The sequence below is a fragment of the Dunckerocampus dactyliophorus genome, chromosome 9, assembly GCF_027744805.1.
Source record: "Dunckerocampus dactyliophorus isolate RoL2022-P2 chromosome 9, RoL_Ddac_1.1, whole genome shotgun sequence".
NCBI classification, from domain to species: domain Eukaryota; kingdom Metazoa; phylum Chordata; class Actinopteri; order Syngnathiformes; family Syngnathidae; genus Dunckerocampus; species Dunckerocampus dactyliophorus.
The window spans coordinates 30,787,775-30,803,187 of record NC_072827.1 but is presented as its reverse complement, the minus strand read 5'-3'; the positions used below and the strand labels follow the sequence as shown (position 1 = coordinate 30,803,187).

Here is a 15,413-nt window from a genome sequence, read left to right as displayed (position 1 = left end):
AAAAAGTAGTAAATTGACAAAAACAAAGTGGTAATTTACTCAAATAAAGTCATAAATATTACGAGAAAAACCAAGAATGAAGTCGTAAATTTACAAGAATTAAGTCGTAAATTTGTGAGAAAAAAAAGTTGTGATATTACGAGAATAAACTCATAACTTTATGAGAAATAAAGCTTTACATTCACGAAAATAAAAGTAGTAAAATTACGAGAAAAAAAGTTGCAATATTACAAGAATTAAGTCAGAAATTTACCTGAAAAAAAATGTCTTAAATTGACGAGAAAAAAGTTGTAAATTTAGGAGAATAAGGTAGTAAAATGAGGAGAATAAAGTCATATGCGGTCGCAGTGTGCGGTGTCATGGTGTCATACGTGTCAGAGGGGAAATAGAGCGTAGCTCTTGCTTCCTCTTGCTTCAGGCGAGCTTTTTAAAAAATGTAAATAATGTGAGATTTTGAGAATAAAGTCGCAAAATTTACGACAAACTCGTAAAGAAATCTCATGGGTTTTCTTTTTTCAATGTGGCCCTTATACTCCATCGTAAGAAGTCATTTTACAAGAATAAAAGTATAATGTGGGGTAAAAAGCATAACATTACAACAAAAGAAGTACATTTTATAAGGGATCAGGTGGTCAGTTTTGGTCTTTTTTTTTCAAATTGTCGTGTTTTGAGGAAAAAGGTGCTGATTTTATGAAAATAAATTTGTATTACAAGAAAAAATGTGAAGAAAAATTCATAATATTACAAGGGAAATAAAACAGAAGTTGTCGGAATGACGTTGCGCTAGCACGAGGAAAAAAAGAGGTACTATTAAGAGAATGAAGTTATGTGTAATAAGTCATAATATTACACAAAGAAAGCATAATGTTATGAAAAAAAGTGGTAATGTTCTGGGAATGAAGTTGTGATGCAAGAAAGTTGTAATATTAGATGTAAAAGTCACATTACAAGACAAAAGCATCACTTTATGAGGAAAAACTAAAGTTATCATGAGGAAAAATTAAGTCGTAAACGAGTACAAAGTCCCGATATTACAAGAAAGGGGGAAAAGTGGTAAAAATGACAATAAAGTTGTAGTTTGATGAGAAAAACGTCACGTTACAATTAGATATTAGTCCTAATTAGACGTGTTTATACGAGTACACGTTTATAAGAAAACAGGTATCATTTCATGAGAACATTCAGAGGATGAAGTTGTATGATCAGAAAAAATATTAGGAAATTGTATTACAAAAACAGCACAATTTGGTGAGAATAAAGTTGAAATCGTACGATGAAAAAGTGGTGATATCATGAGAATGAAGTTGTGATATAACAAAAGTTGTAATATTACGTGTAAAAAGTCAATATTACAAGACAAGCAGCATGGTAGTATTGTAATATTTAGGAGAATGAAGTTGTGGCATAGGAAAGTTGTAAATCACGTGCAAAAAGTCAACATTACCACACAAAAAGTGTAACTTTAGGGGAAAAAAATTGGAAGGGTGCAAGGAAAAGTGGTAATATTGTGACAGTTAAGTTGTGACGGAAGGAAGTTGCATCATTCCATGTAAAAAGTCATCATATTGCATGAAAAAAACGTCATTTTATGAGGAAAAATGTGGTAATTTTATTTTTGAAAAAAGTTATGACAATAAATATGAAGTCAAAGTCAAAGTGTCGTAAGAAAATTACTTTGTTGCAATAAGGGGAAATAATATTTGGAGAATAAAATACGAATATTACATGCAAACGTACATAAATAAAGTCGCACAAGAAAGACAAAGCCAGAGTATTATGTGCATAAAGTTGGACTATATGAGGTAAATAAAAAGTTGCAGTTTTACCCCCCAAAATTGTATATATATTATGAAACTTAAGTTGCAACACTGCAGGGAAAACAAGAGCAATTTTAAGAGGGAAAAAATGGTATCATGAGGAAAAAGGTCCCAATTTGATTCAAATAAAGTTGCATGCTTAGTAGAAAGAGATTGCGGCGTTCCAAGGGGAAAAAATCGAATCAAGACTAAAGCTGGGCTGTAACAAGGAACTGTGATCAAAGTTATGCTATCACGGAAAAAAGTTGTGCGTAAATCTAGCGGGTTTTTTTCTTCCTTATTTGACATGTCCATTTCACGCACAAGGGTGTTTTTCCCGGAGTATTCCTGCCATGCTAGCACGTATTGCTGGATGTGAACGTTACATGTGATGAGCAGTTGGTCATGCTGAGGCCTCCTGATGATTTGTGCAGAGAAGAAGCAGCTGCAGGCTGATCTGCTACTACTGTGTCCTTGCATATTAGGTTTCTATCCTGCAGGGCCCACACAAGCGCCCATTGTCGCCCGTTCTGCTTGTTTGGGACACATGCTTGCATTTGTGGACATATGCGCACACGCACACACACACACACACACACACACACACACACACGGGGGATACAGGGGGTGCAGAATCATCACCGCAGCACCTGTTCACGATCAACACCGTCAGCTGTCGTGCTACGACACACGCCAACACACACTTATAACATGACACTTTACACAGGCGTGTTGCGTGGTGTTGTGCGCCCTCACATAATGAAGCCCTTGTGTGCCACACGTTGGACACAACATTAGGTACAGCTGCACAAGCTAGCGACAGCGCCCGAGGGGTGTTTCTAATATTTTGGTTGCCTTATTTAGCCACACCAGACAGCGTAAAGTATGACGCTGTGCAGTTGGATACCAGCAATGGTGCTTAACCAATCCATTAACCAGTAAAATAGCACAAACTAAAGCAATCCCCGGGATATGGCGCGAGTGCGCCCTCTGGTGGCTGACATAAGTGCAGGGGTGACGGTAAGTGCTATGATCTTCTGGCAATTTGACAAATAACCTCTGGATATTTCTGATTCCTTAAGTCTCTTTTAATTCAGTTATTTCTGCTTTTAATGCGGAACACTTATTGTCGTTCTTGAAGTACATTTCATATTTTTAACATGTTTTTTTTCCTTTTCAAAATGATGTATGCCTTCTATTTGATATTTATATCAACTATCATATTTCATAAGCATATTTCATTATATTTTGTTTATTATTACTGTTATGTTGGATATGTCAGTTTAACAAATAAATACATTATAATAAATATTTATTATTACATACCTGTACATTTGTGTGATTGTAATACTTGTTTTTTGTATTCAACAAAAAAAGTTGTGTTATTAAATATATTACTAAAAGACATGTGTATATTTGTTGAACTACTTACTTTTCTATTTTATTTGGTTGTTTTCATTATTCGAATTATCATAATTGGCCCTCTTGGCCTATTCTATACTTACGTATACAGACATGTCACGTCTGTTGGTATTGCGGTGATGTGCACTAACCAATGTTGGACACAAGAGGGCAGCAGAATTCACCTTTAGCTGACGTCTTCAAGTAGCGTAATAGACATGGAGCGAGAGTTTGGGCCAATCACATTGAATGGACTGAAGCTAAGTGAACAAACTATTACAATAAAATGAAAGTACCTCTGCCGAAGAACCTCCAGCCTTCAAAGCAATCCGATAGTGGGAACTGTTTAGCCGTTGATGCAAATAGACAGTAATGCAGGCGGTAGCGCTATAATATATGTAATTTCACTTTCTGGCCACTTGGTAGCGCTGTTGCGCAGCTGATGCAATCGCAAATTACAGCAGACTATTCTAACAGTCCAGTGCTAAAGTGTTGATTATTCTTCCATCCATTAGCACAGTATTTTGTTGTCCGTCCAACGACAGCCTCACATTGAAGCTAAAATGGGAATTATATCTGTAAGTTTGACCATTTCACCTTTCATCTTCTATCCGACTCCTTAATGTGTGTGGTATATGGCATCGATTATGTTGTACGTTGTGCTTCTTAGAGACAAACACAGCTCATTAGCATTAAAGATACGAGTTTCCTGAGCAGGTTCAACTCCACGCTGCTGGACGACCTCCCTCAGATTAGTGATGTGTCGGTCACGAACGAATCGGCTCTAAGAGCCGGGTCGCGTCGTTGGAAGCCGATTTTTTTTTCCCCTTGTTTTTGTCTTTAATTTATAATATATTTTAGCTGCTCATTAAGGTTTAAATAAATCCACTAAAATAATAAACATTTGATATCATGTATTTCTTTATATTAGTAATTCATTTGACACAATCCGCATAATTTGATAAATTAATTTAAGATAACAAAAAAAATATAAGGAGCCACTTGGGAGCCAAAATAGCCGGCTCTTTTTAGTGAGCCGAGCCAAAAAAAACGGCTTTCTAATAAGAGAAGAAATTTCCATCACTACTCCAGATATTCAAGGCCACAGCCAAGACATGACCAACGAAAAGGGAAGCGCTTTACATCCCCGAAAAAGAAAACAAACAAAAACAAACAAAAACACACCAAAGTTATTTTATTTGAATGTACCTTTTCATGCAATTTACATGTAAGATTTAGTCTACATTAACACTTGTCTCACATGAATCCAGCATGCACACCTGTGGTTCTGTACTCTGGTTCACTTAGCACTCACGCTGGTATTTTTGTCATGGGATCACAGACTGCACAGTAAAGAACATGAATAAAGCAATGACTTGATCGGGCAGCTTTCCTGACATCATGCAAATATTCTAAACCAAAATGCCACCTGTTGGGTTGAATACGTAGGTTATTTTTATATTCTGCGATATTAACAGGTTTTTATTTCACCAAAAGCTACTAAAATATACTTTTAAGGAGCTTTCGTGACAAGTTACATGACATACTTCAAATACGCCAAACCAAAATGTCATGTGCCGGGTTCAATACGTAGTTTATTTTTATATTCTGCTATATTAACCGATTTAGATTTCTCCAAAAGCTACTAAAATAAACTTTTAAAAGAACTTTTGTGACATGTTACGTGACATAACTCAAATATTCCAAATCAAAATGTCATTAACTGGGTTGAATACGTAGTTTTTTATATTTTGCTATATATTTACCAGCTTATATTTCACCAAAAGCTTCTAAAATATGCTTTTAAAGAGCTTTCATGACACAATACGTGGCTTAACTCAAATATTCCAAACCAAAATGTCATGTGCTGGCTTGAATTTGTACTTTATTTTTATATTCTGCTATATTAACCAATTTAGATTTCTCCGAAAGCTACTAAAATATACTTTTAAAACACTTTTGGAGTATATTATGTGACTTAACTTAAATATTCCAAACAAAAAATGCCACCTGCTGGGTTGAATACATAGTTTATTTTTATATTCTGATCATTTACAGTTTAGATTTCACCAAAAGCGACTAAAATGTACTTTTAAAGCGCTTTTGTGACATATTACATGACATAACTCAAATATTCCAAACCAAAATGTCATCTGCTGGGTTAAATGCGTAGTTTAATTTTTATATCCCGATATATTTACCAGCTTAGATTCACCAAAAGCTTGTAAAATATACTTTTAAAGAGCTTTCGTGATATAATATGTGACTTAAGTCCGATATTCCAAACCAGAATGTCTTCTGCTGCACACACACACACACACACACAGAGGGAGAGAGTAGAGCAGAGAGACAGAACTTCCATCACATTTTCTTTCATATTTCATTTCTAAATACTTTTTGCTTTAATGCTGGCCCATGTTGTGTTCTTATTCACCAAACCGCACCAGAGTTGGCTTGCTCGGCGCACAGCAGGGTTGGGACGATGGTGTTTACACCTGATCAAACAATGCGTACTAGCAGAGTGAATTTTAACCCAACCTAACAGCCTTATAGTTCATCATCAGCACTCCACTGAGTACAGAGGAAGACATCTAAACGTTTGACAGCAGTTGAGCACAGAGAGAGAGACAAACACGTAGAAGAAAGAGGAATGGGTAACGATTGGAGACGCCTCCATGTTGCTCCTGTGGTCCCACATAGAAAAGTCCAAAGGATGCGGTCACTAGGATACGCAGCACGTAGACGACTTGGGCTGCTCCAGTATGGACTCCCTGCGTAGGTCATTAGGGACAGTGCCTTCAGGGCCCCACAAGTTCAGCTCTCCGTAAACTCCCATCTCGATCATCTCCTCCTGCCAAGGGATGGGGATGTTGCCCGAGGAGAACTCGTCGAAAAAGCTCTTGTCCGGGTCCTCCAGGGTGACTCCTTTGACCGAGGAAAAGGCGCCCACGTCGTCCAGACTTTTAGCGTACACCACTTTGGGGTCGGGTACAAATGGAGGAGGCACAATGCCTGGGGGGGGGTATGTGCACATGAGGCAAAGCACATTGGGGAAAGGGGTAGGGGGGACACAGGCCAGCATCTATTTGGGATCTTTTTGCAAAACATCAGGGGTACTAGTCATATAATTCTTGGTTTATTTATACATAACTAATATTTTTATTTACATGTTATGTTGATTAGCGTTATAGCATGTTAATACATACAGTAGTTACATTTCAATGTCAAAATACAAATAATACAAATCATGATCAATAATTGAATATATAAATGATATCGTGAATAAATGATTGTATTGCTGAATTGACTTTTTTATTACGCAGCATGACCAACAATATTGTTTGAATTTTGAAACAAACCTCTGCGAGTCAGGTCCCTAATCAAATAAAAGTCCTTCCAATGAAGGATCAATTTTTTTTTTTTAATGGGCGTGCAAAATACTTTTAGGGTAGGACTAATCATTTGGCGTGGTTATAGATCAATTTGTGGTGTGATTTAGAACATATGAGTTTTTTTAACAAACTCTCTTCAACGCAATCGTAATTCATTGACGGTCCCTAGTACAAACAAGCAGCAGTTACAGCGACACTGGCAGAACCATCGGGTGGCCAAGGTGAGACCATTACTCACTTAGGGGCGGCAATAAGTTGATACCTAAAATGTCTCGATGGCCGGTGGGGTGGCCAGAGAGCGACAAAGGGTGGCCACGACCAAACGTAGCTCCGCCACCGCACAGCGGCACTTCCTGTGCAAGCTCCCGGCATCATGACACCGCAGTCCGGGAACAGTGAGGGGGAACTACCGCTGTAGCTACGGAGCCAAATATCCAACATCCGACTGAAACAAACCCCACCACGCTACACCGCGGACATGTCTGCATGGCCATGTTGTGTTTTCTTCTCCTTGCGAGTGGCGGGAGTCGAGCAGCTTCGAGGTGCATTCCAGCAGCTCCCATGTTGGAGTGAGGCCCAGATAGATTGGTACATCCCTGGTATGAATATAACACTACCTCTTTCCTCAGGACATACATGTTTTTTCCGTATTTAAATTAAAAATACATTTTTTATGAAATGATTCATATACATGATTTTAATATTTTTCTATAATAAACATACTTTTATATTAAAAATAACAATTATCATTATTATTATTTATTATTACAGGGTGTACCAAAAGTGCCCAAAATGAGGTATGAATTTAATAATAAATGACAATCTGTTTATTACTGAGGCTGTTCGATATGGTAACCAAAACATTAGGAACAGCACTCAGCGCGTGAGGGAAGAGGAAGTGATGGTACCTGCGTTCAGCTTCCTCCAGTTGATGTCACTAAAGAAGGGATGCGCCCTGATCTCGTCGCAGCTCCCGTTCTTGAAGCCCATCCTCTTATTCGTGTCTTTATCCAGCAGCCCATTGCAGAGGGACTTCGCCTTGTCGCTGAAGTTCTCCGTGTACACCACCTCGCGGGTCAGCACGCGCTCTTTCATCTCCTCGCGCTCCAGCTGGAAGGCAGCCAAAGAAAACACACCATTTGGAGTCGTGTTAGTCAGTGGAAGTCCTTTTCTTGGCTAACCTTCTCCCCTCTGTTTCGGAATGGGTTCTTGGCCGCTATGAACTCGAACAACGTCACTCCCAGAGTGTAGTAGTCCACTGACATGTCGTACTTCTCTCCTTTCAGCATCTCTGGAGGCATATAACCTGCAAAAAACACAGTGCAGCAAGGCAGAAACCATTATTTGTGCAAATGTGTTTTTTTAATCCCACATATATACAGAATATATCAAAAATAACATATCATCACCAGCCATCAAGAAGCATGTCCCTGCATGCGCAGCAACGATTCCTCCTTGATTGCTGTTAACTGGTTCCAGAGCTCACCATGACGTGATAAGTGAATTTCCGCGAAGTAAGATTCCTCATTTATAAATGGAATCTTTTCATAGTTAAAGCACAGAAAACCTGTTAACGACCTTCTAAATCCGTTTAACATTGTTAGAGCCCTCCAGACATGAAATAACACCCTTATGGTCACCTTGGCACTCGTATTACCCAATGCAGCCAGCCTTTGCCACTTTGTGGTTCAAATTTCGCAGCTTCACTCTATCATAGATTTAAAAAAATATATTACTCAATAAACCATGCTGTTTCGTAGTTCAATACAGCCGACTATTAGTCCAAACTTCACTTCAGCTTGCTGCTGTAACAAGTGAATTTCCCCGCTGTGGGATAAATAAAGTACAAATACAATACAATACAATACACATGCATATTTAAGCAAATGTTAGGTGTTTTCTGCCTAAAAGAAGCATTTTCAAGCATAAAAATGGCCATGTCAACTTAAACACAAACGTAAGGCATCCAAAAGATGCTCTGAAAGACGTGGATGTGGTACTCCACAGTAGTCACGAATGTTACTGGAATGTTTGGGGAGACACGTAAGCGGCAGACTTGATCGCCGGAACAACAGGCTTTTAGTGCAAGTCAACTCTGAACCCCCGATGTCACTTCCTGTCCGCCACCCACTCTGCTCCCCGAGGGAACACATTCATAGCAACACACACAAGCACGAGTCGTATTTATGTCTTAAATGGCTTATTTACTCTTCTTTATTGGTTAATATGAGTGTAAAGGTGACTAAAGACATGTTATTTCATGTTCAGAGGGCTCTAATAATGTTTAAAAATGTCATTTAGAAGGTCATAAACAGGTTTTCTAAGTAAGGAAGCCTACTTTGCAGAAATTCACTTATCAAGGTCAGGCGTGGAACCAATTAACAGTGATAAAGGGATTACTGTTTAGTAGACATAATAAGATAAAATAAGACATAAATACGTAAGGCTCGTGCTTGTGTGTGTTCCTGTAAATGAGTTGAGTGAGGGATGGACGGGAAGTGACGTCCGGGGTTCATAGTTGTGTTTTATCTTGACGTGGGTTACGGCCACGACACAAGCCCGTGTCTGGTGCTTGTGTGTCTCACCGAACATCGCTAAAATACTACATATTATCACAATGTCTTTCAATGTGTCTATGAATGTGTTATATTTGTATTTCAGTTCACTTGGATACGTTGATGCTTGAAAATGCTGAATTTAGGCCAACAAAAGTGCATAAATTTGCATAAAAGGTGCAGTGTTAATTGACTTGCCAGTTGTGACATCTCATCTAATTGAGGTGCGGCGTCTAGCATGTGTATGATGGTTAATATGGTAAATATGATGGTTACCTGGTGTTCCGGCGTAGCCTTTAGTCATCGTTTTGCCCTCTTTTAACTCAACAGCGAGTCCCAGGTCGGATATGCGTACGTTCCCTGCTTGGAGAAACCTCACTCAGTTTAAGGCATTTACAGTAAACTTGATTCCTGACCGTCATTATCGAGGAGCACGTTCTCAGGTTTGAGATCTCTGTAGATGATTCTCTTCTGGTGAAGATGCTCCAAGCCTTGGATGATCTGTGCGGAGTAGAAGCAAGCTCTGGGCTCGTCGAAGCCTGGGTTGTTCTCATCCACCAGGTAGATGTGGTACCTTGCAGGGAAGACAACCAATGGCAATCATGATGCCTTTTGTGCACAGAACACGGATCACGTTCAAATTTGGTGTGTTTCAAACAATACTTGAGGTCTCAACATGGGCCAGACATTGAAAATCTTTGTTTAATTTTGTTGAAGTTACGGAGTCATAAGTCACTTGAAAGGCAGTTCAATTTGATTTCCGCTAAGCTCATTATTGGGACCTGCAGTATGTTGAGTAAACAGTATACAGTATAAACATGCAAGATGCCCGTTTCTAGTTCATGCTGATCATTTTAGCCCAAACTTCCGGCTGCGACAGTTTGAAAGGCTTTACTAGCCACAAGAGGACGCTGTTCTTTCCGGCATGGATGACATCATGAAAACAGAGCAGTGATTTTGTTGCTAAATGAATGTGTAGAAGTGAAAATCCTTCACTTAGGTGGGGACAGTTAGAGTTGAGCCCTGTGTAGTCTGCCTAGCAACAAGTGGCCAAGACTACAAGCAATTCTGTTGATCGATGTTGCTAATTTGTAGATTTCTAAAGTGTATTTGTTTATTTACAAAAGACACGGACAATGCATATTAATCAACATTTTGTAATTATCTTTTAATATAATTTTATTTTTAATGATGAATTTGTATTGTTGTGATATTTTATATATATTATATACTATATTCATCCATCTTCTATGCCGCTTATCCTCACTATTTATGATTCATATGTATTATAGATGACAGCCAGTGAGGTAGGTTGATGGTTAAGTACACTGTTAATTTAGGTAATAATATGTACAATTTGCTTAATAATGCATATTTAGTATATAAAGTGCAACACACACTCATTCGATACCAAAGACGTATTTATCCATATTTAAAAAATATTTATAAACCCCACCGCTCAATACCGTTTCGCAACTGCACAGTAAAATAGCTCAAGCAGTTTTAAACCATAAAAACGGCCACAAGGTGGCAGAAGTGCATTTGATAAGGGCTCGGCTCGGATCTTTTGCATTTATTTACACACTCGACAGCAAAGAGGAAGTGGGAGAGCATTGAGTGTAGCGTGCAGAAGGTTACGCATTGTAGGGAAATTTTAACGCATGCACATGCACGTGCACATCCTCAGTTTAGTTCCAAATGTGAAATTGTAAATAGCGTTATATTTGTAAGGAAACTTTTCTTTTGACGTAAAACAAGCCTTTTTTGTGTTGTTTATGTTGTGGTATACTTCTGAGCTGTCACAAAAACAAAAAAATTGTGCCAAAGTGAAAGTTATGCTTGAATTGTATCTTTTCAGAAAAAGCTGTTTTTCTCCCTTTTGTAGTCAGGAACTGATATTTTCCTGAAACTTACCTATGTTCTACTGCCGATTGCTAAAGAACGGAAAATGGTGGAAAAAAACTTGTTTTTCCGATGAAAGACGGGAGTCTAATGATTCTTTTGGTTTATAAAGCCATAGAGCACAATATCCTGTGTGCCTTGAAAAATCAGTCAAAATGGCTGTCTTTTGAAAAATGGCTGGGATTGAATGAGTTAATAAAAACACTTGACATCATAGAAGAGAAGAAGGAATAAATAAAAACAGTCAAACAATAAGCGTAAAACCATGTACAGTTAAAAAAAACATGAATTTGGGGAGATGTCAAGTTTTTTTTTTCAAATAACAAAGGCCATCTTGCCATTGCATCACATTTAAGCATGAACGGTGGCATCTGTGGTGTATACTGTACTGTGAAATGTATCTCCAGGGAAGAGAAAGACAGTCATTTGCAAAGTTCCACGGGTACTTTAAGATGCAGGAATGCAAAATTACTTGAGATCTCCTCCGTTCATGATGGTCATGACCAGACAAAGCTCCTCCTTTGTCTGGAAAGCGTACGCCAGCGACACAATGAAGCGGCTGTGGACCTTCTCCAGAATCCTCTTCTCCACCATCGCCCCCTAGGGGAAGGAAACGAGAGGTTTGTGACAGTACAGGTCATCATCAGTTAAAGCACTTTGTCATAATGAGGCAAGTCAAGGGCAACATATAACTGTGCCAAGCAGTTCCATTCACAAGAGCTTTTGCGTAAAGCTCCTGGTAATCACGGTAGCCCTTGTCTTAGCGTTTAATGCTGCAGGGACAAAGATGATTAGCAGCAGCAGTAATAAGATGCTAAATACTTTTACTCCTCATGGCATGCAGTGCATGAATTTTTGGGATCCACGCAATGACTGAGTGATAACGTAACGGGAAGTGGGATATTTCATTTGTTTATGCGGCGTCGAATTGTGGAACAGATCGAGTAAGGATGTGCTCATATGAGCCTGTGGCGTTTATAACGTATATGGAGGAAGCAGATGCAGAGAACCACAGGGTCTGATATCATTCATCCTAAATTCAAAGGGTTTGGACAGGGGTGTCCTAACTCTTTTCCACCGAGGGCCACATGCTGAAAAATGAACGGATGTAAGGGCCACTTTGATATGTAAAGCAACACATGTAGATATGCTAAGAAGTTATTTATTGAAAAACATCTCAGCTTAGTGATACAGATGAAAAAGGTTATTATTATTATGGACTTTGGTCTTTGATGAGTTTTTTCACCATTTTAATTCTTTCTAAATATTTCAACTTTCCTCTTTAATAATCTTTGTAAATTCCTCTAGTAATATTATTGTATATATTATCCCTATATTAGACATTTTTCCCCAACCTAATTTAAAAAAATATATATGAATTTGTGTTGCATATTACTTCTAAAAAATTTATATTTCAACTCTATGCTACTGAAATGACATATTTCCTCATAATATTGCAACTTTTTTTTTACTGATACAATGTTCTCTCTTCTACTTTCAACTTCCTTCCTGTACATTTTCCACACAACCTAATTTTCCAAAAAATACAACTTTGTCATTTTGTTTTTCGTAATGCTATGACTTGAAAGTAAGTTATTTAATATTTCAACTTCATGCGACTAAAATGACGTTATTGTTCCTCATATCCAATATTCTTCCAAAATGACGTTTTCTTTTAGAACTTTTTTCTCTTCATATTTTATAAAATTACTGTTGATTTTTCTATTTTTGCTTGTTTTTTTTCTTCTTAAAAGAAACGAAAACCAATGAAAACACAGAAAACGGCACCCGCACCAAACTTTGGACACCCCTGGATAGGATGAAAGTGTTGTTCATTCGCTAAAACGCTACTGTGGTTGCAGGTTCTACTGCATCAGAGTGAGATGATGGAGCTTAGAGTCAAACCTAGAAACACGTAGCGGAACAGTGCGGTGCACTGCTAGACAGCTGCAGAGCGCCATCATCTTTGTCACCACTCAATTTCTGATCTTAGTGAAGACAAAAGCAGTGGAAGATGCAACTTGGGGGGGGTCTTACTTCAAAGCCTTTCCTTTTCTTCAGCCTCTTCTTGTTGAGTTTCTTGCAGGCGTACAGTTTTCCCGTGGCTTTCATCTGACACGCCGACACCTCACCGAAGCCTCCTTTCCCGAGCACGCGAAAGTCCAGGAACCAGTCTACATCCATGGGCTGCATCTCCAGCCACTTCCACTGAAGGAACCTCTTCAAGTACATGCTCTCCAGGAAGAAGGCATAGGGCGCCTCTCGCAAATAGTCCAGCGTTGTGGCCAAAGCCGGCGTGAACAAGTCATCCGCTACGGCCTCCTGGGCCTCCTTCACCTTAGCTGTTGTGTCCTCAGACAGGAACAGGCAGAAGTGTTTGGCCGAGGGGTCCATGTAGCGTTGTACTATCTTGGAGGCCTTCTTGGCTCGGTCCGAGTCCTCCGCCAGGTCATAGTCCTCAATGTCTCTCCACAGACGACAGGCGCCGTGATACTCTTTGTGGGCATCCAGGAACTCCCTGAAGAGACGTTTGCCGATGGGCTGCTCCACACACACGGCGTCAAAGCCCAAATCCAAAGTGTCCCTCAGGTCCTCGCACACGGTGATGTGAGGCAGCTTTAGCCGGGAGTGGTATTTCTTGTCCCGGGCCGCCGCTGGATTGGATCCGTCAATGCTCCCGCGGGCGTTGATGTAGGCGGAATTTGCTACTACGGTGGTCAGCCCCCCGATATCCATGCTTGACGTTCAGACCACGTAGACGGGGGACATGGCAAGGCTGCGAGGAAGCAAGGGTGAGGAGACAGGGGAGCACGGGAGAGAAATTTGCCTCGTGTTCTGAACCATGTGAGCGTGCACCACACACACACACCTGAGTCAACACCTTTCAGTAATCCCCTAACACCCTGATGCCCCAGACAATGAGTGCGAGCACATGCTGGAACACAACAGCACAGGGCTGCGGGGGACGCTTTCACAACTAGATTTCAGACGCTCTTAAGTTGAGCCGCTCCTCATTTTCAGCTGAGACAAGACAGATGAAACACTACAGGGTTTAAAAAATAAAGAAATCCGTTTTGTGACATGTTAGAATTGCAGGCTGAGTCGTCCGGAGAAGTTATCCAAATCTGAAAACTCACATAAAAGCAAAACTGTTCAAGAAACAGGAAAAGCACTTGCGTAACTATACTGTCACCTAGTGGGCGTTTCCAGATATTACTGCAATGAACAGCTTTGCTATGCTACAAAAAGCTTATTTACGTTAGCCAGACTGGCCCACCACATTGTTTCATTCACGTCAAAAACTTTGTCAATTTTGACAGAAAAATGTGAATTGTATTCACCTTGACTTTTTAATTTTGTCATGGTGGTTTGGGTTGGACCCAAACGACTGCCGTTGGCTCTCTCCCCTGCATCTTAAAGGCTGTCGTTTTGCACCACAAAAGAGAAACCAGTCTTGCCAGTGGCGTGCCTCCACCTTATGGATACGTATCCAAATACTTGGATCGTGCACCGTCCCCTCAGACTAGAGCTGTCCTACCTAGTCTTTGAGCATGAAGTGATGAAGCCTACTGAGATGAGAAACAAAATGTCTTCTAGGACCACCTGAAAACTCCACTTGCGATTGGTTCAGCGCCCTCAGAATACAATGACCTGGATGAAAGAGTATTCAGACACGCAGGGTTTCACATTTACTGGCGACCCTCTGAGGGCAACCCTAACTGTGATCCGGCCCATCGTGAAAACGAGTTTGACAGCCCTGATCTACATGCTAGAATTAGTGTACGTACGTATTGATATTTAATGTGCTCAAATTGTACTGAGCAGCTAAGCACTTTGATGACACGTCAAGTTCCATTTCCTGCTCTATGGTTACCATCACACTTTTTCTACTTTGCAGTCACAGGTACCCTTCGATGGTGGTATCATTAAAAACACACACACACACACACAAAGCCCCAAAAACTAAACAATGGGCGAGTCATTCTTAGCAACTTTGACTCCATCCATCGTCTGTCTATGTCGATTGCACGGTTCTTCAAATAACTATTCATAAATCACACTGTACTGTGGTTGAACATGGCCTATTAGTAAAAAAAATATGCATTTTTAACCAAATTGTACATAATTTTGCCTAAGTTAAGCATTAGAGTGTAAAAATGACTAAGATAACTGAAATACAAGGCATTCTAAAGACGTAGTCAAAGCAGCTATGTAGTACTCGCACTGGCCACTAGGTGTCAGTAATGTTGGGTGAGACACAAGCACAGGCTTTTATTATGTACAGTATTTGACAACAGGCACAGTAATCCAGAATAAAACTCACTAATAAAAGCACGGTCTACTGTTGCAGCCGTAACCCACACAAA

General features: G+C 39.6%; 1 protein-coding gene across 1 annotated transcript; it reads right to left on the bottom strand.

Moving 5' to 3' along the window:
- Positions 1 to 4,374: 4,374 nt before the first annotated feature.
- Positions 4,375 to 13,915, bottom strand: LOC129188037 (rhodopsin kinase GRK1-like). Its single transcript, XM_054788007.1, has 7 exons — positions 13,084 to 13,915; positions 11,519 to 11,646; positions 9,561 to 9,718; positions 9,421 to 9,504; positions 7,771 to 7,895; positions 7,498 to 7,699; positions 4,375 to 6,209 (listed from the first exon to the last, which is right to left on the bottom strand). Exons 1-7 carry the CDS (start codon positions 13,780 to 13,782, stop codon positions 5,920 to 5,922), a joined length of 1,686 nt encoding a protein of 561 aa, XP_054643982.1. The 5' UTR covers positions 13,783 to 13,915; the 3' UTR covers positions 4,375 to 5,919.
- Positions 13,916 to 15,413: the final 1,498 nt, after the last annotated feature.

Coding starts and splice junctions, on each gene's coding strand:
- LOC129188037 (XM_054788007.1), bottom strand. CDS start 13,782: ATGGATATCGGGGGGCTGACCACCGTAGTAGCAAATTCCGCCTACATC. Junction 9,505..9,560: donor CGTGCTCCTCGATAATGACG/GTCAGGAATCAA, acceptor TTCTCCAAGCAG/GGAACGTACGCATATCCGAC. Junction 6,210..7,497: donor CTGGAGGAAGCTGAACGCAG/GTACCATCACTT, acceptor ACCCCCCCCCAG/GCATTGTGCCTCCTCCATTT.